At 41.9% G+C, this 27,701-nt stretch overlaps 1 protein-coding gene across 3 annotated transcripts in view; it reads right to left on the reverse strand.

Annotated features, from left to right (window-relative positions):
• Positions 1 to 1,232: 1,232 nt before the first annotated feature.
• Positions 1,233 to 27,701, reverse strand: part of si (sucrase-isomaltase (alpha-glucosidase)) — a 74,767-nt gene continuing 48,298 nt past the window's right edge. For all 3 annotated transcript variants that reach the window (XM_035154466.2, XM_035154464.2, XM_035154465.2), the window contains exons 30-48: positions 27,234 to 27,346; positions 26,737 to 26,862; positions 24,484 to 24,612; positions 24,162 to 24,278; positions 23,968 to 24,030; positions 23,236 to 23,352; positions 23,057 to 23,147; positions 22,813 to 22,951; positions 21,462 to 21,595; positions 20,657 to 20,691; positions 19,909 to 20,025; positions 14,194 to 14,342; positions 13,213 to 13,297; positions 12,992 to 13,048; positions 11,851 to 11,975; positions 11,421 to 11,509; positions 9,704 to 9,753; positions 4,410 to 4,580; positions 1,233 to 1,635 (exon numbers count right to left, since the gene is read on the reverse strand). In XM_035154466.2, coding sequence (XP_035010357.2) covers positions 1,558 to 1,635; positions 4,410 to 4,580; positions 9,704 to 9,753; positions 11,421 to 11,509; positions 11,851 to 11,975; positions 12,992 to 13,048; positions 13,213 to 13,297; positions 14,194 to 14,342; positions 19,909 to 20,025; positions 20,657 to 20,691; positions 21,462 to 21,595; positions 22,813 to 22,951; positions 23,057 to 23,147; positions 23,236 to 23,352; positions 23,968 to 24,030; positions 24,162 to 24,278; positions 24,484 to 24,612; positions 26,737 to 26,862; positions 27,234 to 27,346 — 1,985 coding nt within the window. In that variant the 3' untranslated portion in view covers positions 1,233 to 1,557. The remainder of the gene's footprint in view (positions 1,636 to 4,409; positions 4,581 to 9,703; positions 9,754 to 11,420; positions 11,510 to 11,850; positions 11,976 to 12,991; positions 13,049 to 13,212; positions 13,298 to 14,193; positions 14,343 to 19,908; positions 20,026 to 20,656; positions 20,692 to 21,461; positions 21,596 to 22,812; positions 22,952 to 23,056; positions 23,148 to 23,235; positions 23,353 to 23,967; positions 24,031 to 24,161; positions 24,279 to 24,483; positions 24,613 to 26,736; positions 26,863 to 27,233; positions 27,347 to 27,701) is intronic.

The following is a 27,701-nucleotide window of genomic DNA, read 5'->3' on the forward strand; positions in this document are numbered from 1 at the left end:
TAATGAATGAATGTATCACTATACGGGGACGTAATGGGATGAGACAAAGCACAGGTAGACAGCTCGCCGCAGGTGAGGGCTATTATTAGCGTCGGGTCCCTGGCACACCCACACAGGACCACACATGTACTGATACTTGCCTATCTGCAGCAGTGGAGGCAAAACACACAGTTAAATTGCAATACAACTAAACAGAGCTAAATGGCACTTCCCGTTAAGCCATTGTCATCGTTGCTGTGTTCCACAATGCTGCATCACAGCATCATGCAAGTCTGGAATGAAAGCATTTCCAGTTGTCGAGTGCAGAGGTGATTCATGTGTTTCTCTCTACTAGTCATTAGTCCTGACAGCTTTTTCTATTTTGTTATGAACATCTGTTCGCTGTTTGTTGCCCACTGATAAGCCTGTGGAGTAAAGTAAGGGCCAGAACAATTTCTGAAAATTACTCACTCTGCAGGTAAAGTGCTTTGGACACTAATTAGGTGAATGGGTTTTTTTTTCCAATCCACTATTAAATAGATTATGTGACAATAAGTCAAGTTAGACACAATATTTCCACCTGTTAATTAAATGAAACAGAAGCTACATGTGTGCAGGTAAAACGCATCACGTCTGTGCTCGTTAGATAAAACGAGCATTATAAAATAAATCTGAGATTCAACAGAAGGGTGATGAATGGAAATTGTTATTTAAAAAAGAAAATACACTCATGTTTTACGGGCCACAAGGACAGAAATAAGGAGGAAATGGGCTTTACACACAAAAACCCACTAACTGAGGGTATCTTCATGCCTGAAATGGTACGGACCAAGTTTATGTCTTTATTACATTTAATACATTGGATCAAGTTAGTTTTGGTTTCACACTGTAATTTAGGGAGCAGGGCCTTTTTGTATGATATAGTACGTCTTGTCATAATTGCCTACGTGGCTGCGTCTACCTGTACTTTACATTGATTTGTTTGTAAGGAAGATCATAGTAAAAAATTAGACTTTCCATTTGAATTCACTCTGTTAATTTCGTTTAATTTCGCTGAAATATCAGAACGGTTTAACTACCAGCAAAAAAAGGTCATCATCGTTCAAATATCATATCACTGGAGGTGAAGGCTGCAAACAATCCTGAGAGCTGCTTCATTTTCTTCTTCTGTTGTTTAACGCTGTCTCTACTGCGACTTCCTGCAATTGATCTGATGTGGTTCACTTTGATCCAGACTGAGACCACATCTCATCAAAGACAACAAGAATAACGTTTTATTCTTTTCGATATCAAGCACTTTATTCATTTGAGGTTTTGCACTGATGATGTTGAAGGTATATTTTGTGAATTTAAAAAATGTTATGTACCTGTGTTAAAACCAGTGTGATGTTATTTCATGTTTAAAGACACAGTTATGTAAAAAAGAAGAAGAAAAAAACAACAGTTTCATCATTAAATCAAGGAGCCCATTTAGGATCATTCACATTCCGGAGACATTGCATTTCTTTACAATATAACTATCACTATTCACAGATATATTAATAGTTTCCTAGTGAAACTAAGGGACTGGGCTGTTGATCAGATGCTGGTCGACCACGTTATGGTGAAAGGCTGGTCCACAGGAATGGCCTTGGAAGTGACATCTATAATCAGCTCCTGTAGACACAAGAAGAGAAATGTGTTAAACTGTTCGTAATTTCCCCCCAAAAATTGCTTGAATGATTGATCAGGTCCGAAAAAACCCAATACAAAACATAGATAAAACAAATAAAACATCAAATACATAAATATAAAAAATTATGTTTTTGACCATGGATGAAGGAGTGTAAGGTTTCAGTTTTTTAACACGTGTGTTATCCTACATATTGAACTTTCTCGTGTCATTCAGGCTGCAGAGAGGTGTGATTCCCCACCGACCTGTAGATGAATGGATTGTCTCGAGCTGAAAAACCACTTATTACTCCGCGCGGTCTGTCTCATCCTCATCCCTCTCTCTCTCTCTGCCCTTATTCCTTCCCCCTGCCCATCTTTCATTCTCCCTTTCACCTCTCTCTTCCTCTCCATCTGTTTTTCTGTGGTGTATTCTCTCACCCTCCACCACTTGTGTCCGTCCTCCCCTCCTAGCCTGTCTTTTCATTATTCTCGACTCATCCATGCATCACCATCACACACACACACACACACACACACACACACACACACACACACACACAAACACACACATTCAAAATCCCTCCGTCGTTTTGACTTTGCTCATCTGCAATTCTTGGCCTCTCGTCTTGACTCGCCCTGTCTGTCTCCTCCAAGAACAGTATAAATCTAAGACTTCTGGGCTTCGTTCACCTGCGGTTATTTATGGAGCTGCTGGGCCTATCATTTTCATGCTCTTGATAAGTTCTCTGAGTACAGTACACAACCTTGACAGGAACATTTTATCAAAGGCCAAATGAGAAGAGGGAACACATGCAATCCTTTTAAACCTGGCATTGTCTTCCCTCTTTCTTCTGTTTCACACTCTGGGAGGAGTCACCGTCCGCATCGCCCATCCGCCACCTCAAAAACGGTGTGTTTCATTGTAAAATGCTGATACGTCTCTTCTTATGATCACAACATTTTCCTCATTACTCCTATATGTGCATATTTCAACTTCTGTCTCTGCAACCTTGCCTTGATGGGAGAGGATGACCGCAGCTCAAGCCCTGTTATGATGAACATTAACTCCGCTCTGAGGTATCCTGAGCTCCAGCTTAACCTTACAGTTTACACTGATCTCCCTGCACAGCACCGGAGAGGAGATTTACACAGAGATACTAGAGTGAAATTAATTTAATGTAAAGAGTCGACAATATCACGGTGCTCAATATTTTAAACACGGCCAGGAACAATTACAGTACCTATGATACTGTAAGGCATTTCGGACGCGTGAATCATCACGGAGCACGTAGTGTAACAGTGCGTGTGGCTTAGGTTTGAGTACACAATGCCCCCATGATTTTCTGTCACTTTTCTTTTCGGTTCAACCACTGGAGCAAATGATGGAGGGAGGAAGAGGAAATGACAATCATTTTACACGAGCGGCTCTAAAAATCACGCTCCCGGAGTCATGTCTCCGGCTCTGTGCTCATCACGAAACAACAGTGTCAGGGGGATTGCAGAGTTGATTACAGCTATTAGATGACAAAGTGCAGCACAGCAGGGGCCGGGTTGTGAACCTGAGTGCTGCTTTTTAAAAAAAATTTGTAGTGACAGGTTTTGACTGGCAGGGAAATGCTCAATCGACTCTGAAGCTGGGGGTGTGTTTATGAAATGAGTTCATGCAACGATAAAGGAGGCTCACTCAGCTATGATACTACTGCACAAACCCGCTACATTCGATGGCACTGATTGTATGCATGTTAGACGGTGATTCATATCTTTGTTTTGAGGTTATTGGAGCAGCAATCTGTATGTGGGATGCTACAGCATATGTGCATTATCTGTACTTATTGTAAGTTGCTTTGGATAAAAGCATCAGCTAAATAATATGTAATGTATTGCACATTGTATACATATTAATGATGGCCCTCAGAGTTCAATGCATTGCAACATTAGAAAACACATTTGAACTTCTTTAACACTACATCTTTATCACACTACAATCAAATACTCACAATACAACCAAATACTCTCTACAAAATCAAATACTACTTACAACACAACTGAAAGTGGCAACACTTGCTTTGAGTTGTGAGTGTTTGCTCTTTTCTTTCTCGTTTTCTCTTTGTGTTGTCAAATTGATGAAAATATTTTCTCCATGTGTGTTTTTTTAAATGGTATTGTGTTGAGTCACTGTACACATCGGTTCATATCGTTTGAATAATATTGAAGTTTCCTATTTTCCCATAGCAGATACCTCTATCTAGCATTTAGATTATTAACAACCAGTTAATAACACTGCAAAACAAAGTGTTACAAAATAAAAATGTTGATTTTCAAGCAAATGCTTGAAAGCTGGAGACATTTTTTCGGCTCTATTCACGTTTTCTGATTCACAGCATTGGTATGATGTGGTTACTTTATTGGTAAATTGAATAAAACATAACCAAAGAAGAAAATAGGATCTTTTACACATTATAAGTCAGTTTCTGTCAACAACTGTGTGCACGAGGATATCACTCATTTTCCAGAAACCAGCATTTCAACCCCTGCGAAAAGCTTTTGCGGTCAAAGACCTTTTCCTGTACTTGATGATTTGTGTTTATCTCAGAGAAGCTAGTGCACAAAGGCAGATTGAATTAAGACCGTGTTACTCTAAGCCAATTTAAAAACGTAGAGGAATATTTAGTTATAATTGATTCAGCTTGTGATTTAGAAATTGTAACTTCTAATTTAATAGAATTAATCACATCTTAAATAAAGTTACTATGGCAATTAAACAAAACGCCGCTGACCTGAGAGTCGAGGTTGTGCTGGGGGGTCAGCTGATGCTGTGTTCCGCCTGCGTCTGTTAAGTTGGTTGATGCGATCTTGACGCTGCCGGCGCCCCAAACCTTCACCACGCCCAGGATCAACTGCTCAGCAGGGGCCGTGTTATTGTGGACGACCTCACTCGTCAACTTGCTCTGGAAGAAGTGTTGGAAAATAGGAAGACGGAACAAAGAGGCAAAGAAAATGAATAAAAATAGATTAAACGTAATACAAAAGTGATTTGATTAATATCTACTTAAACATTTTTCATCCCATGCATATATTTACTTTATAGTAGTGAAGACAGCTTCTGATTTGTGTCACAGGCACATCATAAATCCTGAACTTAGCGTTGTCAGCGTAATTTGCTGAAAATGGGCTGTGGTGAGCTGAGCCATGGACTTCCACCTCTCTGTATCCAATTTTATTCCACGCTTCATCTCTTCACAGAGTAAGATTTAACATTTGAGTATCTTTCTCCATGTCATTAGTTTTATATCCACTGTGATATAATTTTTTTCTCTATGACTCGCTTTTAGTAGATGTTATCTTCTGCATGGAGCTCTTGATTGTTTTGGCAGTTTGAAATCTGTGCTCTTACCATGTTTACACTGTGGATTAAGACACATGCTTTGACGCACACACACACAAACAAACACATGGATTATCACTTAACAAAAGTGACAGCCCCTTTGAATCAGAGAGACAAAACTAATCTCACTTTGTAAATTGCCTCACTTCGAAGGAACAAAACTCGTATGAAACTAAAGGAGCACACACACACACACACACACACACACACACACACACACATCTACATTCAGATAGTCATCCAAAATGGCATACGATCTGCTAATCTGCCAGGCAGCAGTGGCCTCATTGCCCAACTTATCCTCATCTTCCCACATCTGCTTGTACACACACACACACACACACACACACACACACACACACACACACACACACACACACACACACACACACACACAAAAGCACATTAGAACTCAAAGTCACACACACTCATGCTCTCTTTCTCTCTCCCTCTCCCCCTTTGGCTGTCAGACAGTGTGCCTGTTTTATCGCTGCGTGAAATTGCTTTGGAATGAGCCTGATGGTAGGCAGAGGACAGCCACAGATGTTTGGCTATGGTCGCTGTACGTGTGTACATGTATACTGTAGATGTGTGCATACAATGTATGTGTGCGCGTGTATGTTTGTGATTAAACCCACGCTCATTACCGTGTGCCTGTGTGTGATTGTGTGCCCTTGTCTGGCTCGGGAAGCAAATGGGGCTAGGTTGGTCCCATTAGTCCCAGCGATTAGGCCGTTTCTGTCATGTCTGAATCAAAATGTGATCAAACTGTGGCCTGGAAAACATTCTCCTCTCCCTGAACTTGGCCGTAAGGGTTTTGCAGCACTTCTAACTTCTAACTGTCAGTACGTCTGTGCATGTCCAGCGTCAATGTCACATTTGTGCCTTTGTTTGTAAGATTTCCCATTTTTTTTCCCTTTAAAACCTTTTTAAATGTGTTGGTGAGGTCGTGGATTCTCATGAAATGTAGCAAGGTCGGTGGGGTTGATGCTATTGCTTGGGATTCACAATGCGATGTACAATGATATTCTGATGCTTCTTTTGGCTCATTACTGTCTCATCAGAGATCCTCTGAGCAGCAGCAGAATACTGAGCCCTTTTCAAACCATTTTCATGGCTCAGACAGACCAACTCAAAAATATACAAACCCCCTTGTTTGCACTTTAGAGCTTCTATTTTGTTCACCCTCCTTCCCATGTCTTAATTAATTAAATGCTGATATATGAAGGTAAGGTGTCTGAGCACTTATAAATAGGGTAGGTGTCAAATTAGAGGTTGTAGATGGAGTGAATACGCTTGTAAAAACTGAATGATAACTTCAGACATTCTATCTCTAAGGGCAGGGACTAAGGGGAACATCTATGTATTACATTATTTGTCAAAATACCTTGTTAAACCCTGAAAATCTGCCCCCTACTCGAAAATGGCATGTCCAAATTTTGACATACTATATCTTTGCAACTACAGGGTCTATATGGAGAATATTGGTATCTTTCTAAAGGTAACACTGCTTGATATAATCACACTGCTTATTGGTTTGGTATTTGCCATGGTAGTTTTATCTACATTTAAATCTTCACTTGATGAATGAGGCATGTGCAACATGTAGTTTTGGAGGCACCATTCGTGTTTTGCCATTGAGGCCACAAAACCTCTCTTTGTGCTTGTGTTTGCGATAAGAGATTATATGAGCCGATAGAGATGTGAGAGCAATTTGGGGGAAAAACCACCAGGAACACAATGTGATCTGCATGAACACAACCACAGCTGCTCCACTCCAACCACCTCTGTGCCAGGCAGCATGTCAGCTCTGAGCCATGTAAATACTAAGCAGGAGCCTGCACTGCGAAGCGGGATTCGCAGTGATCAGGGCAACTTCAGGTTCACTTCAGGTTTTTCAGTCCTTCAAAGCTCGTTCACTTCTTGTTGGGGGAAAATCACCACGGTAACTTATGCTGAACGGCTTTGTTGGAGATAATATCTCAACCTGTATGATATCCCCGCCCACTGACCAATCAACTCCTTTGAAACATGACGTCACCGTTCTTAGAGGATCCTGTGGAGCTCGGTGTGGATTGTTAGAGGGTCTCCGAGGAGGGCAGGCGGCTTCAGAGGCCCAGAAAATCCTGTTACCTACTCAGATGAGTATCTTTAAGTAGGAGCAATGTGCTCACAGTACCACTGACTGTCTGCATTGCAGGATAACAAGACATAGGTTTCTACTTTTATCCTTCCCTATAAGTAGGTTTATCCAATGAAATGTTATATTTATTTGGAATGGGGGAGAGATAGTTTACAGATTTAGCTTGTGACAGCCCCCATCCTCCCCTCGCTCTCTCTTTGAGACTCGTGCATTTGTCCCTCACCAAAGTGACACTTAACTGTTGGGCGGTTTGCACTCTCCTTAAAGGGAAAGTTCAATATAAAAAGATAATGCATTCATTGTCTCCTCACCATTATGCCGATGGAGGGGTGGGTGAAGTGTTTCAGTCCAGGACACACTTCTGGAGTTTCAGGGGTATACTTTGTTGCAGCCGAATCCACATTTACACAAACCAATTCAAGTCAATGGTGAGTCCTTCTTCAGACGTAATAAAACAACAGAAAAAGCCCTGACATTCATTTTCGACTCGAAACGGCGTCATTTACATCCTGTTTTAAGCCTAAAAGTTCGCTGATATCTTCCTACATGGTGTATTCACGGACTGACTGATGTGCTAACGTCCGCTAGCTTAGCCTCTTCCGATGGACTTTGAGGCTTAGAACATGATGTAATTCGAATATGAATGTCGGGGCTTGCAGACACTTGGATGACACCACACAAGCAGTATGGAGGCATGTTGTGTTTTTTCTGTTGTTTAATTACGTCTGAAGAAGGACTCACCATTGACTTCAATTGTATCGGATTCTGCTTTAACAAAGTTTTCACCTGAGACTCCAGAAGTGTTTTTTGGACTCAAACACTTCATCGGCATAGAGGTGAGTAGATAATGACAGAATTTGTATTTGTGGGTGAACTATCCCTTTAAGGGGAAGGATAAGGGAAGTTTAAAACATTGTCTGGTTGGTTAAGTGGATCCCCACCGCTAACACACCCAGTACATCCCAATCTCTCCTAGTCTCCAGATGCAACAGGCGCATCCTGTCACCATAACACCAAGTGCGCACAGTCATGCTCCGTGCGCCCTGTCGTACAGAAATAGGTCCATGTTTTTTATTGATTAGTAATACTAACGTTTCCATCAAAGTGTGGCCTCATTCAGAGCCAGTGCAGACAGAGTGTGTTAAACTAAATCTCATTATAGAGGCGACATCATGTGATTAAGTGAAACGTTTCATCTTATCCAAGAGGCCTCTTCACTTCAGTTCGACAGGTCTTGTTAGTAAAGAACAGATTCATATCTCGCGGCCCCGAGTTATTTGTCTCCTTCCCGCGTGTTATTATGTCGTAGCCACGTAATATATCTTTTTTACCAAATGTCACCGGGGGGGGGGGGCTCCGTAACTTACACGTTCACACAATCAGTGACTTTTTCCCAGCTGTCCTCCCTGCATTTATTTATTTTACTCTGGCTGATGTGTTTGTTCTCCTTCTATTTTTTTATATAAGACAGTTTGCTCCTTGTTTGTTAAATAGGCGACTGTGCTGCCAGTTAACTTTTCCATGTCATGTGATTGGTCATATGCAGTAAACATCGCCCCTTTGATGTGCACACGCTCATATCTAGAGTAGGAAAGGTTTTCTTAACTAGTTGCTAACCAGCTTCGTGTGACCGCTTAGCTTGACGGTGTTTGTTAGGTTAATTTCAGCCAGACAACAGAAAGATATCAGGGTTATGTTGAGCCCGCTCCGTAGTACAGGACCCAGGTGTGTGCACAACAGAATCACTTGGAGAAAATGAAACTGTGGCTTCATCAGGGGTGTCGGCATGGTGATGGCACAGAGGCCTTACAAACACAGGCCGTGTTCAGACCTGGTATTAACCTCCATCGTGACAGATCAGATCACAGCAATAAGATCATCCCTTCACACCTGGTATTACAATGTGTCCTGCATCTGTCTCCTGTGGCCACTTGGATTTCACTTTCCCGCTTTAAATGCAAATGATCAGAACATCATTTGTGTTTGTGAAGAGAAAATGATTGTTGTTTTTACCCAGACTGAGTGTGTCGGGGTGTGTGTCTGTGCCAGTGAGGGGAAATGAGAGAGACAGGACTCAGGAGGGACTGAATGAATGAATGCACGCAGCTATGAAGCATTTTGGTGCGTGTACTTAGCGTCACCACTTGGGATCAGATGACTCAGGACAGATGTTAGCACCAGGTCTGAACGGGGTCTTGATGTATCCACCCCACAGTCACTTATGTCACCATGAATTGCACAGGACGACTAAATTGTACATCAAAAGCAATGAGACCAAGTGAATAAAATTGTAGTACACACGTAAAAAAAAAAAAAGCTCCTGCAATCTGTGTGTGTAGTTCATAAAAGCTCAAATCCAAACCACCACCCCAGAGTTAGAGAGAAATCATGTGCTAATGGTTTCCAGTGGTTAGCCTTTGACATCTGCCTACCACAGCCCTGTTTCATGGTAAAAGCCCGGCCTTATTCTCCCAGTTCTGCTGCATTAATAACAATAATGAAGGGGGGGGAGACGTGACATGTAGTTGGCCCCCTGAACTCACCGATTCCGCTGCGAAGGAGGTCAGCAGATATTGTCCTCTCTCAACCGTGTCTGAGGAGAGAGAGAAAAACGGAGTGAATTACATAATGAGGAAGAAATGGAAGGGGCAGAGAAAATAGGTGCCACGACTTGAATGAATGACGGAGGGAGAGAGAGAGAGCGAGAGACAGGATGAGACAATTCCTGTTGACCAAAGGCCCGAGTTCAGTGGGAAGCGGGTATATAACTAAGTGGTCACCCGATGACGTGGGTCAAAGACTAAGTTATGTGGTGAAAGGATGCTTTACTGTGTAAACAGAACACTGAGTGCATGCATGACCAAATAAGACGAGAAATATCTTTTATTTATGCACTACACAGTGACTCATCACAAAGTATTTCGTCAACGTATTAGTGCTTGATTAAATGAGGCTCGTAATTAGGGATGTCGCTGAGGTAAATAATTGACCAGCTACACTACTTCACCACATAAAAGAATGAATAATTAATAAGTCTATGAATGGGTGAACATCAGACTGGCTGAGTGAATGCGTGGCCAGCGCACAAATGAGTCTGCGTGATTGACAGCCGAGTGAGCAGCTCACCCTCTGAAGTGAAAATCAGAAATGCAGAAAAAAAAAGCTGATAATACAGGTAAGCAGGCGCTACAGCGAGAGGCAGAGCGAACAAGAAAGACACGGAGCAGCTGCACCGCCGACAGACGGCGAGATGCTGAAGTGAGGAGCGAGGGAGCAGATAAAAGAGGAGTGATGGAGAGCGTATCTCCAGGCGGCGACGCAGAATTACTGTAATAGTTTCTGTCACTCCCTTTCTCTGTCATCCCTCGGTCCCTCTCTATCTTTGCTCCCTCTTTCTTTGTCCCAACACAAACACACCTTTCTCAGAGGAGTGCATCTGCTCACCGGAGCACTTTGGAGGCTGGTTCTGTTCGTATATTAATGTGTGTGTGTGTGTGTGTGTGTGTGTGTGTTTGTGTGTGTGTGAAAGAGAGAGAGGATGAGGAAGTATAGACACACTACTTTATAGTTGACTGTGTCAATCTGAGAATATCAAAGAGAAAATTCATATTCAGTAAAATCGTGCTCTCTCATACTGTACATGAGTGTGCCACATAGTGGGATATTGCAGGCATTCATCCTGATCCTCATTTCCCCATTTTCAAAATTGCATCTATAACAAAGTTAATGCAAATTCTGACCGATGTCTTCCAATAACCAGCTCTGACTTATCAACATTAATAATAATAATAACTTGAATTTATAAAGCGCCTTTCAAGAGACCCAAGGACGCTTTACATGTGTCACAGATACATCATCTATCTATATTCCAGAAATATCCGTCTGTCTGTATGTGGCTTGCATATCTCAAGAACTGTTCATCTCGTCATCTTCACACTTAACGCTCAACGAAGTGCAGTGTGGAATTTGGTGCAATTTGGAAATGTGATACATTCAATATTAAATATCAATATCAGCAGCCGGTTGTCACAGGTCGTGTTTTCAGTTTCAGAAAGAAAGCTGCAACCAGTATTACCACAGGCTCAGCAGCCCGTTCCAAACAGGCAGGTATAGGACAAAAGCTGCACAAGTCAAATAAATTAGCTGCCCGATGTGCGTGTGTTTGTGTGTGTGTGTGTGTGTGTGTGTGTGTGTGTGTGTGTGTGTGTGTGTGTGTGTGTGTGTGTGTGTGCGTGTGTTCAAGGGTGACCTTTCACTTACCTATTCCTTCTCCATCATCCCAGAAGAACGATCCTTGAGCAGTTCCGTTGTCGCTCAGGGCAACTATCAGTCCAAGAGGATTCTTCCGACTGAGAAAGAAGGAGGTAAAGAGGGTTTTAACACTGAAGGACATTTATTAATGCCGCCTCGCTTCTGCTGAGGACATAAACATTAACATTTGTGCTGAGGGGATCCACCTGATCTCACTGCTGCTGGAACATCCCCCCCCTAACTGTCTCTTCTTTTTAACCTGAACAACACACTAACAACCAGAGATGACCACAATCTATCCAATCAAGTACAGCAGCAGTGCACATTGCCTCCCCGCCTGCCCACCCTGCCTTTCTGCACAGGTAGAGAGACGCACTAAAAGACAGAAAAGACACAATAGACACACAGGATGTTAACATGTAGATTTGTGAGCACTTACCTGTAAAATGTGTTGTTCTCTGCTTTCTGCCAGGGTATGACATAGCCTCCTCTGATATGAAGGTTAATGCGGTCCATGGGCGTGTTCATAGGAACCCTCTTGCCGCGCACTCCAACATATTTAGCCTGACAAATGCAGCAATAAATACACACTGTTAAAATACAAGAAATACTACAGGTAGTTAAACTTTGAGTCATTTTCTTCATTCATTCCTTAGTGGGAAATTGCCATTTGTGAGCGAGGCGCACAGTGGAAATATGTCTACAAAGGCTTCATCTGAAACCTTCCTGCAATTTATTTCTATAGGACGTCTTTGCAAACTTCTTAATTCCTCTTTGTCCTTGGTCATTTCGCCTGACAGCCTGTGTGTATGCTCAGGGAACGAGTAACCACTCCTCTCCACCATCCCGGGCCTCCATTCAATATGTTGTTCCTTGAGTTTTGTTTGGCTTCATAATGCTGCCTAACAGATGGGGGAGTCCCCCAGCTAGAAAGAGACTGAGTGATTGGATGTTTGCTTTTGTAATGAAGGCGCCTTCTGCAGTTGTTGAGCAAAAATCTCCTTAATGATGTTGTCAGAGACGTCTGTCATTTGGGTTTTTTGTTGTAGTTTTAATGTCTCGGATTTTTTTTGGGTGTCTTGTTCTACATATATTTGTTTTTTGTTTAGACATAAAGCACCTCATACTTGCACTGCTTTGAATGCACATCACAAGACGAGGTGCACAGATGGACTCTCATACCTTAGGATGGGACATTATGCAGGCACTAAGAAGCCAGTCAGATGCGCGGAGCTCTTCCTGTAATGTTGCTTCAGTGCCAGCTAATGTATTGTTAGTTTTTTCACTCTAAAGCCGTTTTCAGACATGAACTCTGGAGAATGTCCCCATCTTCCTCTGTGTCTTCTACGTGTGTGGCACAGCTTTTTGTACTCAATTTTTCGGTCGTGTTAGAAACCTCATCAAAACACGCTTGTTAGCAGTGAATCCTCCAGAAGATCTCTTGGTCTATTCTCACACGAGCTCATTCAGACATTCCCCAGCGTTCTTACTAGAAGGCTGACCCGAGAAATATCGGAAAATCTCACTCAGACATTTGCATCATCATAATTGTTTCCTGGTTGTTGTGGACATAAACTTACCGAGTGGAAGTCATACCAGCGTGCGTCGGGAACATAGCCATCCACGCTCCTGGCTCCCTGTCAATCACAAAATCAGTTAACCAAAAGAGAAATACAGGCCCGGAGCAGTAGACTGACAGCTACCCCTGAAATGATTGATAAGCTACATTTGTGATATCTTAAATACTGCGGGGGGAAAACGAAAGCACGTTGTATGTCTGTGTCTGTGTGTGTGTGTGTACCTGGTCGAGTACAGGGGTGATCAGCAGAGCAGGTCCCCAGAGGAACTGCTTGTGGATGTCCCATGTAGCTCTATCGTTCACAAACCTGTGACGCAAAAACACAGAATCATTTAAGCAGACGGAAAAAATATTTATATTTCCAATGCTCCCTCACGTCTCCTCAGGCCAGATGACTGTTGAAGTACTCATTCAGGATTCGATGATTTGACTATGCAAGCTAAATAACGCTGCCAGACTTACCCTGCCAGCTCCTTAAACACCATCTGTGACTTTACAAGAGTTTCTTATAATAGATAAATATGTTGTGTGTGTGTGTGTGTGTGCGTGCGCATGTGCGCGTGTGTTATTTTTTTCTTCAGTTTCACACGTCCACATCTGGGAGCTTCTAATACCGAGTCGTCTAAATACATGGTTACATTTGAATCAAAGTGCCTTGCTCAAGGGCGTCTTAATGGCAGTTGCTCAAGTGGTTGAAACCCTTGTAATTTTCGGACCTTGTCATGTTCTTCAAATGGGCAGATGTTGCAAAACAGCTTTTCTAACCTCACTAAAAAGAACATGGATGCATAGACAGTGGGCAATTATTTTCTCCCACATATTCTAACACCTGTAGCTTGTAAGGGAGGCTTTGATGGTTACATATTGTAACTAGTTGAAAACGAGCTCGGCATTAAAACGGAGCGGTGCTGGAAACGTGTTGAGGCACTAAAATGAAAGCTTTCCTTAAATTGGTTTCAGTCCAGCAACCACCACATGGGACATTCTGCATACTGATAAGAAATAATGTAGTATAAAATCAGGTGGTCTTGCCAGCAATCAGGATAAAAGATTCATGCTGTTAATACCGAAATGACTTCATTTAGTCTTTACTTGTAATGTAAGAGCCATGACGTCAGCAGAAAAGATCGGGCCCGTGCGTGTGTGTGTGTGTGTGTGTGTGTGTGTGTGTGTGTGTGTGTGTGTGTGTGTGTGTGTGCTTACTCATGCAGGAGAGGTCTGATTACTGTACTTCCTTTGGTATGAGCCTCGTACATCAGTGTGTACAGGTAGGGCAGGAGGGTGTAACGGATGTTCAGGACGTCCCGGGACGCCTCAGCAAAGGTGGAGTTCCAGGCAACAGGGTCTTGTCTCTGAGAGAAAATCAATTTAAAAAAGGACAGGTTATACCAAAACGATTGGAAAGAAAATGATTGAAATCTGTGTTCAGGGTCTTCAGGGTCCTGCATTTACAAATGATGCCAACAAGACTGAGAGTTAAACTGCTGCTAAACTTTCCAAAATCCAATCGAAACACAACAGCAGTAGCAAAGTCACTTTAACCTTTCAGGAAGACCTTTATCACATTCATCAAAGGGTCATTTGATCTTAATAATGAATATGTTATATTTGGCGGTACGGCTTTGTTCCCTGCCCTTTCACCTGCACATGTGGAACGCCGTGAATAACCCACCGACACCTTCCAATATCTGGCTTTTGTCTGCAATGTAAATGAACCCAGTCAGGATTCACTCCCAGGTCAAAGTAGAAATGGGTTTTAATCGGCTTTGGCTTCCGATCTGCAGTGATGGAAACGTGACACACGAGTCAACACGAGAGCGAACTGAAACTCCTCTACTGACAATGGGAAAGAAGTCTTCACCTTTTTAGCGGGTTTACCCTCATTTAAATGACCCACGTATATACTGGCCGATTGTGGTATAAAATAGACGTATGGTAGGGAGAGCACACCTTAGTACCCTTCCATGAACAGAAGAACAGGCATCGTGACATTGATGAGGTCAGATTCAGGATGAAAAGGAGTTGCTGGGGTTGAGGCGAGTTGCGAAGTGCCTGGGAGGGGTTCAGCTGGCGTACAGATCTGTCAGCTGACGAACTGGATTTGCTCCGGCTATTTATTTCTCCCAGTTACAGGTGCAGATGCTCGCACACAAGCAGGTCTATATGCAGAGTCTGTATTACGTTTAGATTCATCTGTGAAATAAATGCACATCCACACGCACCTGCATTTCTCAAATCCTGTCATCCTGTTTGCAGCGTTGACTGTTCCTCATTTGTATTTGACAACGACGCTGAGAATGAATAACTTCAGGCACTAGAGGAGACTGACGGCAGCCCTGTTTGGTTTGTGGCACATGCCAGAAATAATCAAATGGTCTGTTCGCACTTCTAAATGATGCCCGTGCCTCCACTGCTTCACGCTGTGCTGACATTTACCTGATTTTAATTGGCAACAAGTGTGACTCCCCCCTTAAGAGACAAGGACAGGGGAGGAGGGACACAGTGTACTGTCATTTTGAGACTACAGGAAGATTTAAATGTTTTAGCTCCGTTTTTCTGGAGCTGCAGTAAGAACAAAAATCAGGGTCTGGTCACACACACACAGAGGATCATGAAGATTTTCAGCCGGACCATGTTATCACCATATGCTCCTCCTTATGATACCGTGTGTGTGTGCGTGCGTGCGTGTGTGTGTCCAGGTGTGTACCTTCGGATTTGATAATAATTATTGACCGTAGCCCGGTGGTTACTAAGTACAGGCCTAACAGCTTATGATTGAATTCAGAACATCTCTATTATCTTATGACCTAAGGAGTTTGCCAGATTATCGTGTAATTTTCTGAGTGTATTCAGAGGATTGTAATTATGTGGAAACCCAGGAGTTCTAACACCTGCTTCCCTTTCCAGACACACTCCTTGTGCACGCTCATGCCTCACAATTGGAAGTGTTCAGGGGTAAGTACTCATCACACAAGTTGTGTGTGTAGTAAAGAGCAAGAGACCAATGAAATGACTTGGAGATAAACAGGTACTAATGCATATTAATGTGAATATAAACATCGACACTTGAGTTCTGCTTCCCAGCCTGAACTGGATTAGTCCAGACAAGGTATCCGGTTGATGCTTTAAGCTTCTGACTCAAGTTGGGTTTTAATTGTTACCGTTGCCAAAGAGCTGTTGTGCATTTGTTTAGGTGATTTGGTTTGCTAGTTAGCATGATTGCGCAAAAACCAGTGAACGACTTAGAGGAAAGATGCAGTATGGGTCAGGACAGAACCCGCAACATTTTGGTGACATCTTTACCGGGACCGATATTCATGAGTGTGTGTGATTTGGTGCAGATTCAAATAAAAATCTGGATGGAGTGAATTTAAATAAGGTTTCTCGCAGGGGACTGTTGGGCCTTGGCGGAGGTATGCACTCTACTAAGTGCCCCTCTAGGTGGTTAAAGTAATTTATTAAGACATCCCTCTTTTTCCCTTTTTTGTCTGTCTCTATCTGTCGCTGCAGGGTTCAACGGGTCTTATACAGTTCATATCACACAGGATTAAGCATGATGCATGGCTGTGGTTGTGTGTCCAAGTCTTTCACAATAACCAGAAAGTTTAAGATAGGAATAGAGATTACATCTTGCAAATAAATGTGGGGATGACCACTGATACAGTATGTTGACTGATGATCATAGTGAAGTTAACTGCATGGCTATTTAATTATATTATGTTGTACCAAACACTATAATTACTACAGAAAATGCTGTGCAGACTTACTGGTGTTAGTGCAAGTACTGTAAAAGATGTTGCATGGTACCTGATCAAGGCTCAAATATCATATCCTCACCAAGTATTCAATAGCAGTGACCTACCCAGGTGTGTATAAAGCTGGATGTTCATACAGGACGTGGACCAGTACCCCTCTCACATATGTTAACCATTTGTCTTTCAAAGTTAGTTTGACCTCTTTGCCTTAAAAAACAAAGAAATTGTTTTTGTGTTATGCCTTTAGGAATAAAATATCTTTGGATTTTAGCTATTTGAACCAAAAAAGCAAGCAATTTGAGGACAAATATGAGGATGAATTGTTAATCAGCCAATAAGAAAAAACCTAATAACAAGAAATTCTCCCTGTTTTTTCCCCCCCTCCAACTTTTTAACATTCAGTCACTCTCACAAATCGTGCATTGCTTGACAGTTGTCCCACTGTCTGTCGGGCCCCTCAAGGTAGACTTTTCATCTGTGGAAACCCAGTGGAGGAGTTGATGAAGAGATGTGAGCAGGGAGTGCAGAGGAGCAAGGAGCAGACAGAGAATCCATCTCATGAATCCGCCTAATTTATGGCCACATTTATTGTGGCAAAAGGCCTTGTGACACACACTGATTGGAGGCATAAATGTATGCGTGCGTGCACGTTCTTACGCGCACAGCTTCGAGGAAGAGAAAAAAAAGACGATATCTCCCTGTGTCAGCCCACCTCATCTTTTCTCTCCTCCACTTGGTCTTTCTCTTCATTTATCTGTCTGAGATCTGCTCCCTGGGCCCGTCTCATAAACCTCAGACTTTCTGTTTTGCATTGCAGAGCCTCACATCAGAAAATATATTTAGAGGAACAATAATACGTCCCTTTGGGTGAATAATAATAATATACATGACTGGAATATGACTACGCCGCTGGAGCGGGCTCGGCGGAGAATACATCTTGTTTAATTAATTTTGCATTGTTCCCATACGACTGTGGACACTGCAGTATATTGCTGGCGCAGTGAAATTATCTCGAGGTCAACATTGAAAGTTGTCTGAGGGCAGAGAGACGCTAGGCGTGACGGAGCTCTGGGAATGACTCTGCAAAAGCTCGCCCCTCTCTCTCTCTCTCTGCCGTCTCTGACCTTGTGTACCCTCCAGTCTGGTCTGTGGTGTTAATACTTTGTTGTCAAACGCCTTGTTAAGCAGACTGGAGGATACAGTCGCTAACTGTCTGATGATTGTGGATTTGATATGGCTGACTGAAAGTAAAGAAAAAAACACACAGCAGACCACGTCCTTAACTGACAGTGATTCCCTTTTCTCTGCTCTTCTTTTAGTGTTTTTAATCCTTTCACCACTTTTAATTTGACTTGAACCCTGATGTTTCAAAATTGGTGAATTGTTTATTCAGCCTTGCCCCAGCTCTCGCATCCTCATCACCACCCTTAAACCCACCAGTTTCATCACTGCATCATTTTCCTCCTTCTCTATCTCACAGCTTCTGAACTTCTCTCGTCCCCCTCATTCCTTTATCTCTGCTACTTGTCAGTATTCATCCTCTCCATTCTTCTGTTCTTCTTTTCCTGTTTGGTATAAACACCTGTATGTCCCGCTCTTGCACCAGTTCTCTCTCTGCCCCTTTAACTTTGTTTCCCTGACTTTATCAATTCCACTCAAACTGTATTTTTTGCGCCGCCTTCTCATCATGTGCTCTTTTTTCTTGTCAAATTTCTCCATGTTTAAACCCCCATTTGCAAGGCATTGTTAAATGATTGGAATCATGGTGTGTGTGTGTGTGTGTGTGTGTGTGTGTGTGCGCGCACACGTGCGTCGAGGATAGGTGGTGTGCAATGGTGCCCAGATCACCTTGAGAATTCAATTAGATCCCCATTCCATGCCATTACCCCCTCCCCAACACTCACATGCACACACAAACACGCGTACACACAAGTGTGTCCTGTCTCTTATTGCAGACTCCAGTGTAGAGAAATTTCGCCCGGTGGGATCGATCTCCGGACGGGCGTTATTGGATTTCTCAGATGTGTTCCAACGCTCTTAAAGGTCACCGCTAGAATGAATGCCACCGACACTACACCGCCAAATAGGTCTATCTTGTTGTGTGTGTCTGTTGTGTGTGTGTATATGTCAGACACAGATTAAGAGAGAGAGAAAGCAACTTGGTTTCTTTTTTTAATTACTGTATTTGGAACATGTGTCCTTATACTTTCAGAGAACAGGGATATGATTATGTAACTCATGTAGATTTATGTGGACCACATTTAGCACCAGTCATTTAAGGTCAGGGAAAGTGGCTTTTATAGCTTCTGAAAGGATTCAGCCTTTGTGGAGTTGTAAAGCAGAGCCGGCTCATATAGATCCATTGTACTGTGCTGCTTTATTTCCCATTACACTTTGAGGCTGAAGTAGGCCCCATGCTGTATATGTTGAGCCTGTGTATAAAAAGTGTAACCCTTTTCACTGCATTAACATATAAAAAAAAAGAATTAAATTTACTCTCCATTGTTATCATTGTATATTTTTTATAATTTTGTGAAATTGGAAATACCCTTAAAGGTTCATTCTGTTTTGGGGGGGGGGGGTTGATGTATTTTAAGCAGAACAGTCAACTTGTGGTTACCAGTTGGTCATCAGTGTAAAATAAACTGAAATGAATTTTTGGGTAGTAAACTGGATTTAAATTGGTTTAGAGCCGAGCACATCTCCTATCTTGACTTCAGATCCAGGATGGCGGCTCCACATCGTGGATCGTGATGGCAGCTGATCATGGATTATGATTACAACTAGATTTCTTCGATACACAACATACCAACTCACACGTACTACTATTACTGACCATACCCGGATCATTACAATTATCATTACTGCTCCTTTAACCTCTGTCAGACATTTTCTTTTGTTTAGATGGTGATTGTAAATATTGGTATTTTGTCGACGTGCTCTGTTACATTCAGAATCTACTTCACTTTTGTCCAACCTGGGAGACAGGTCCCTCTCTTGGGACTGACTCTGCGTTTCTGTGTTAAAATCTTTTGGGTTTTTTGTGTAGTTTTTCCCCACATTGTTAAGCCCTATGGGGCAAATTGTGAACTGTGAATATGTGCTGAGTAAAATTTGATTGATTGATTGATTATTTGTGAGCATGTTTCTCGTGGTCACTCACCCAGTTTCCTTTGCCATTGTGGTTGCGTGAATATGGATAGAAGGCCCCCAGCTGCATCCAGCGGAGACACATTTCATAGTCAGCTGCATTGAAGAAGCCACATATGTCTGCCCCAGTCTGAAAGAGATTGATGGACAGTCTGAGTGGATCTGTGCGTGTCTGCGTGCGCGTGTGTGATGGGTAGAAAGTAACAACATGTAAGCACCAGGAAGGCTGGTGTGACTACAGCGAGCATCGTCTGATCACAGGTCACACTACTATCGCCGCAAGCATCTTGTTTCTGAAGTGCCCTTGAGCAAGTCACCGCCAAAGAAAAGGATGTTGATATGTGTGTGTGTGTGTCTAACCCTATGACCGGGCTGTGAGCAATGCATGTGTTCTTCCATACAGGGATTGATATGGTGTCAGATTATAGTTTTATTATTAGACACTCTGAGCAGATCTAAGAGGACAGAGACAGAAATAACAACAAAGAGACACAAGGGGTGAAGAGGCAAAGGCAGCGAGAGCCAGGACAACAATGACTACTTAATTAAAAACAAATGTGTATAGGCGGTGAAGCACGGCCCTGGTCGGGGGGTGGGGCTTGTAAAACACACTTTGCGGTGTGTCTGAAGATGTCCTCTGATCAAAGGGTCTCGAGAAACAAAACAGCATCATTCCAGCAGCCGTAATCTACTTAGAGAGGACAAGGTCACATCAATAAGATTATGCCTTGTCAAATCCAAGATCAGATGATTATACTTACATAAGGGATGCCGAACAGACTGAACTCCATCATGCCTGCAGAGCAAAGGAAAATGGAAAGTTATGCCACACGAAAGATTCTTTACAGTGTGTCAGACAGCTTGAAAGCACCAAGTCGTCAGAGAAATGGGGAACAAAGTGAGAGAGTATCTCATTTTAAATAGCGAGGGTTCTTTATTCATGACCATTTGTCTCTTAAGGTGCACATTCAGGATGTTACAAATAAGCTAAGCCTCTTACTGGGATTTGACTTCAGAATAAGTTCTGTTCTAACCAAATTGCTCTCCCTTATGTGTGCATCGCCTCAGTCATTGGTATGTGTTCATTTGCAAAACCAACTGGGCAAATCTTTCAAACTGGAATTATGGAGGTCATAGTATTTGTTCAATGGACATTTTGCTATTTAGTTTTTCCCAAAGTCCGGACTGAATAGGCAAATAAAGCTTTTCATTTTTCGGAACCTAATGCTGGGAATAAGTACAGATTGATTTTCAACTTCAAAACCTAGTAATGCTCAGTGTGTTCAAAGTTGTGGTAAAATCTCTTGAGTCTAGGTTTTTCTGTGTGCAGTTTTATCACATAAACAGTAGGATCAAGTTTATGTGTTTTACATTTATGTGTTTGTCTGTTCATTACTTTTACTGTTGATACCGTTTATTCTTGTCTCTCAATCTCTCTTGTAAAAGTAAAATCAAATATCAGTAAAAATACTTCATCTTACTTTATCAAGTCACGCTCCCAAGTACAAAATTTCAACTTTTTCAACAAATTTTGAAAGATTATGACATGTTAATCTCTGTATATACCTATAATGGATTTGTACAGCTGGTCCCAGCTGGCAGAATTGTCTCCCAGCCAATGTCCAGCCCATTTTCCACTGGAGGGGTAAGTGGACCTCGTCACCACTATGCCTCTTTTGCCTGTCACATTCAGCAGGGCACTGCACAGGAAGACAGAGATTCAAACTCACAAACTGGCAACAAGCAGCGTGTAAAAGCGTCTCCTTCCCTCTTCAGTAAAGTACATTCATTTTAGAAGCAAATTAGCCAATTAATTGTGATTGTTAAATTCAACATGGTGCTAAAATGAAATCATTCCTGAGCTAAACCCAACTGGGCTCAAGGGCCGATGGTGCCAAGCATTCTGCGGCTCGTCGGTAGATAAATCTGCAGTCTATCTCCCCTGTGGTAAGAAGATAATTTCACTGTGAGGACCAATGAAGTTTCACATTGGTGATTATTACCATAAAGATTTGATGAGACCATATTTCTGTGGATAACTGGAAGATATCAGCCACACATTTCCTGTGGCTGCATTTCCTTCCTGAATGTGTTTTCTCTTCAACTTCACTTCATCTGTAGGCTGATTATGTAGGATTGTGATAATTAAAATAATTAGCATTTTTCTAATGTTGTCTGGGCAACACGAATATGTATCCTGTTTGCTGCTGTTAGCAGAAATACAATAAAAATAACTGAGCTTATACTTTCTCAACACAATTTTTGAATAAAGAATAAATATGTCTTCTTACAGGGAAATTATTTATTTGATGAGGGGGATTTATTTACCTGGTAAAGTACAGAATAACAACATTATGGGGTATGTTATTGCACTTGCACTCAAATAGCCCCTGCTTGTGCTTAAATTTGCTCTTCATGTTCTCCAATTGTGCGCGTGTGGTCACATATGCATTTACTCCAGCTTCAGCTCTTCTCCTCACGCTGATGCTGCTTCTGTGCTAGCGTGAAACATTAACCATGTTCCTGCACTCCCATACGAAACTCTTAAGGAAGTAAAGATAATGCACCCGTAACGAGAGCGGGATACATTTGTCAACACTTCACCTGGCATTCAGTTAATTAAAGATTTTTGACAGACTTGTTGCACAAAAAAATCCAAGCACAAAAGAAAAAGAATGTGAGTGTGTGTGCCCAATGCGAGCACAAGCAGAGCAAACCTAAGCACAAGCAGGGGTTATTTGAGTGTGAGCACAGGGTTTTGAGTAAAAGCATTACAAACTCTGAACATGAAAGCAATAAGTCTGTGCTGATGGATAAACATGTGAAAAAAACCCATATAAATCTGATAAAAATACACATCTTTACACGGAAAAACAGGCACGTGCATAAATATGAATATGAATATATATTTGCTTACTCATAGGTAGGCTTGGTGTGGGACCAGCCATACAGGCTGTGGACATCGTAGTGTCTGACCTTCTTCCCATCACTGAGAATCTGCTCGCTGTTCATGCAAATAGTCTTATGGTTCAAGCCAAGATGTTTAGACTCCAAGGCTTTTGGAAGGAAACGCACAAACACACACACCTTTAAAGTCACACCTCTGACAATGTGGTCACTATGTAAACATTCTCAAAAGGATAGTGCTGTGTGTGTCTTACGTGGCATATACGGGGGGTTCTCTAGAAGTGGATTACCGAGACACTTCCCTTCAGCTGTTCCATGGACAAAACTGGAAGGTTCATTCATGTCCTACAAATTAGAACAGATTATAGAAAAAAAATCAGGCAGAGTGAGAGTGGAACTCAGTTCATCTGAAGTTTCTCTTTCTTTCACTTACAATCCAGATGCCGTCAAACTTCATAGTGCCCTCATAGAAATCCTTGATTTCCTGACGCCACCATGTTGCCGTTGCTTTGCGGAAGAAGTCGGGGAATGCTGTGTATGACCTGTAGCGCTGGAAAACAAATGATAATGACAATTAAAACATCAGTAAATCAAATGCTGGAAACTGAATTATCTAATTTATTCTAATTGTCTACACTGCATTTCCTTAATTATGGCATGAGGGGCAATTTTAGATAATAGCTGTGTTTCGATGCAGGGGCATCATCCTTTGGAGGCTGTATAAACCGATTGCGTCATAGTGGCGTGGCTAAGCAGTGCCATTTGGAAGGCGCCTTCAAACACTGCCGACAAATTTGTCGTTCCATTCCCGGGCAACAAAGGATCCAACGAGTGGATCATACTCGGGCCAATCTATCCCAGGATTCCTAGCTTACCACTGACGAAGCTAATGAGCTAGCTATCACCTGCTCAAAGTAACAATGCAACTAATTGGAAATCCTCTGTAGACCAGACCTTCTCATTTAAATACGGCCTTCACAGAGTATATGGCCCACAAAGGCCAACTCTGTTGTGGGCTGCGTAGGCCGCATCCCCTGAAGGAGGCAGCCCCTTAACTGGGACACAGATAATGTGTAGCATATTGGTAGTTGGTATGTTAAGGCATTCTTTCCAAAGCAGAGGCTTGGGTATATTATCTGTCAATGAAGTTAAAATGTAAGTGTACCTGTACTTGTGTATCCCAGTCCAGAGATTCATCAACAGTGACATTAGGGTAATCTGGCCAGACCTGCAAAGGAAAATTATGAATCGTATCACCACACATTTAATGCAAAAGATTGTGACATTCTCAGGTTCTCTTTATCAATGCATGCTAATGCGTTTTTCCAGTTGTTAGTTTGTCCATCCACTCCCTCTTACCTTCCCCCACACGATATCACCACTGATGTTTTTGGGCCATTTGATGAAGACATCCGCTTGTAAACCTCTCTCAAAGGCAGGATAATAACGTGTCTCGTTGCCTGAGATGGCTGGATCCTGGAGTAAAACACACACAATGCTTGAGTGTGAAGTGAAAGGAGACGTCGAGCAATGCAGCAATTAAACATTAAATATTTTCAGATATACTGTAAAAATCTGACATTTAAAATCGCTATAGAATATTTACACCAGCACTATGGTTCACCAAATGAGTCCACCAATCATGTGACTGTATCTGTAAATTATGACATAAGAACGTTACCAGAATGAAGATGAACCTCATGCCTTCTCCTCTCATGCTGTCAACCAGGGCGGGCAGATTTTTAAACTCTGGGTCCAGGACAAAGTTGAGCTGACGATCCATGTAGTCAATGTCTGCGTACTGCACATCCTGCAGGACATGTCAGATAAAACTCAAGTTGGACTGATTTTGTTTTATTACAATAACCAGAATAAGACACATGGAATTCATTTCAAAGAAGCAATATTTTCCAATATAATACCCCAGCCTTTGTGCCTTATGACTAAATCACAGTGAGTTATTAGATGATACATGTCACTATACTCCCACAATGACTATTTTCTGTATATTCAGATCTCAGAACTTCACAGAGCTGGAAACAAATGTGGATGTATTTAATAAATCAACAAATCAAGGAGTCACTGGTATTTATATTAAAGTATAATTTTACCCTTAAGTTTTGGCTGAAGTGACTCTACCTGTAAATTCCAAAAATCTGATCTGAAATGAGATTTGAAAACAAGCACAGCTGTCCAGATTCCCCGTCACGAGTGGCCGCTGGTGGCGAATGGCCTTTGATTAAAGGGTGTTAATTTTTTCAATTATATATATATATATGTCATAATGTAGAGAAATCCCAAACGGTTTGAAACACTGGGTGACTCATATTTCACTCATAAATGTAGATTTTTTATTCATTTGATTATAAATGTGATCTTAAAACCAGCATGAATGTTTAGTTTGCAGCACAAAAAACAAAATGTGTGCGCCGTATAACAACTTTCTTGTCACTAAATTAAGAAACATAATCTCACATTTTGTCAGATTCCTGCTTATATACATGTAAATATGATTAGTTTGTCAAAATATGCAGGTTACACATGAGATACTGTGAGAGTTTTCATTTGCTTGTGGCTCTTATGTCTCTTATGTGAGATCAAAACTTCATCTGCGGCAGTTTAAGGTAGATCAGTCTGTAAAGCCACCTGATGTGTAGCCTTTGTAAGTAGCTGCATGTTCTGCCTCTTTCACTCCAGTTAATGATGCAGGATTCTTTATGGCTGACGTCAGCTCCTTGCAGGTTACGGCTTTGTGGAAGCATATTCAGGGGATTCCTGTTTTTACATCGGACATCTTGTCATGGATAGACACAGTGCTCTCACAGATTAAATATTACTTTTTATTTTTGAAGCTAAAAACGTTGTTATTCAAACTGCTTTGTAAAATGCTATTCAAATCTGACTGTTACTGTCAGAGAGAGTTACTGTTTCTCTCACAAAATCGGAGATGTCTAGAGCTACAACGAAGCTACAATGGAATGGATTTCAAATGAGATTAGAGGTCACATCTCATTAGGTTGAAAGAGACATACTCAATGTACTCCATTAAGTCAATGCCTCCATTTTGCTTTATCCCGGTAACTTTTATCTAATTTAGTCTTATGTAGTTATTGTTCACATACAGTGAACCAGATTGGAAAATATTGGTAGATACTGTGTTGGATTTGGCTCTGTCTATTCCACTGAGTGCATGTGCAGCGAACAAGAGGAAGCAACCAGATTGCATTCGCTTGGATGAGAGCGATGGAAATATTCCTTGAGCCACGGCACTGATTGAATGACATCAGCCTCTCAGCAAAAGCAGGTGAGGATAGTGGAATTTATTTGGAGTAGATGTACAGTTGATATTTTACGAGTTTCTTTTTGATGCTATCTTTTTTCAAGAGCACGGTCTTTCAATTTGAGTGCAGGACTTATTGATTTCACTTTTAGAGTTTGTACTGCATCCCTCAAAACCCTGCGCTCACACTTAAACAGCCCCTGCTCGTGCTTCGATCACAGCTCATCTCCTCGCAGTCACGATGTGTGCGTTAGAAATGTCTGCTCTCTGATATCCCCTCTGCTCTTGGATTGTTTTAAGCAACAAGTTCGTCAAAATACCCCTACCAATAGAACGCCATGTGTAGGGTGGACAAATGAAATTGTCCCTGCCCTAATTGTGGGTTAATTTGCATTACTTCTTTCTGTGTCCCCGGCACGAGCGGAATTACCAGAAATAAAACCAATGATATATTACTATAAGATTTAGGCTACAAAATATCTATCATGAATAAATGTAAAAAAAAAGAAATGAATGATTCTTCACTTCCAAAGAATTATTTTCTGTTGACACTGAAGAAGGAAATTACTTAAAAGTTGACACTGTGCTTAGAAGTGATTCACGAAAACGTGTTACTTCTTAGTGGTAAGAAAACATCCTTGTCTGAGCACTTACATAGGGTATACCTGCCGCCCTCATGTCTCTATAGAGATCTGCTATCTCCGTGTCATTGCTGTAACCATAGCGACAGAGTTGGAACCCAAGAGACCAATAGGCAGGTAGAACAGGACGTCCAATCAGCTGTTGAGAAGAAAAACAAACAAGGAAGTTAAAACAGTTCAGAAAACATTGGCAAAAAAAGTTATTTTGCTGGAAAACAGGACAGTGTCCATGAAGTGTTTGTTTGATTGTGTGTGTGTGTATGTGTGTGTGTGTGTGTGTGTGTGTGTGTGTGTGTGTGTGTGTGTGTGTGTTTAGATTGGCTAAATGAGAGAGCGCAATGAAGCGAGGAACTCCCAGCTGCTGCAGTCCATCAACAGCAGCCCTCGGCCAGACACAAAATATGCACACACACACACCACACAGACACATTAGAGCAGAAACACACACAAGCACACGCACGCACACACACACACAAACGCACGCACACACAAACAAACCAGAAGACTTACTGCAGTGTACTCCTGCACCACCATCTCAGGCGTAGGTCCCAGGACCATGTAGAAGTCCAGGATGCCTCCCACAGTTCGGTAGGTCAGAGCTGGAGTCGGCTGGAAAGTCACGTCTGGACACAAAGGAAATACATTAATGTCCCGTAAGAATAATATGAGTGTAGGTGTCCGTATTAACATGTGTTGTACATTTACAGTGCGGTATTTAAGGGGGAAGCAAGCATACGGTACAGTATGATCCTCTTTATGAAATAGTGCTTTCTGAAAATATTCGATTTAAAATCATTTTGAAAAGTTAGGGTTAGGTTGGTAAAAGTTGGTATTTATTTTATGACGTCGTTTGAGTTAAACCGTTTTAACAAAGAGTCTTGCGGTCATTGTGAGTTCATGCGAGGGGGTCTCACACTACAACATTGGTCATCAGAAGAAATTCCAGACTGGTCCCCACAGTAATTATAATCAAAAAAA

The sequence above is a fragment of the Hippoglossus stenolepis genome, chromosome 4, assembly GCF_022539355.2.
Source record: "Hippoglossus stenolepis isolate QCI-W04-F060 chromosome 4, HSTE1.2, whole genome shotgun sequence".
NCBI lineage: Eukaryota > Metazoa > Chordata > Actinopteri > Pleuronectiformes > Pleuronectidae > Hippoglossus > Hippoglossus stenolepis.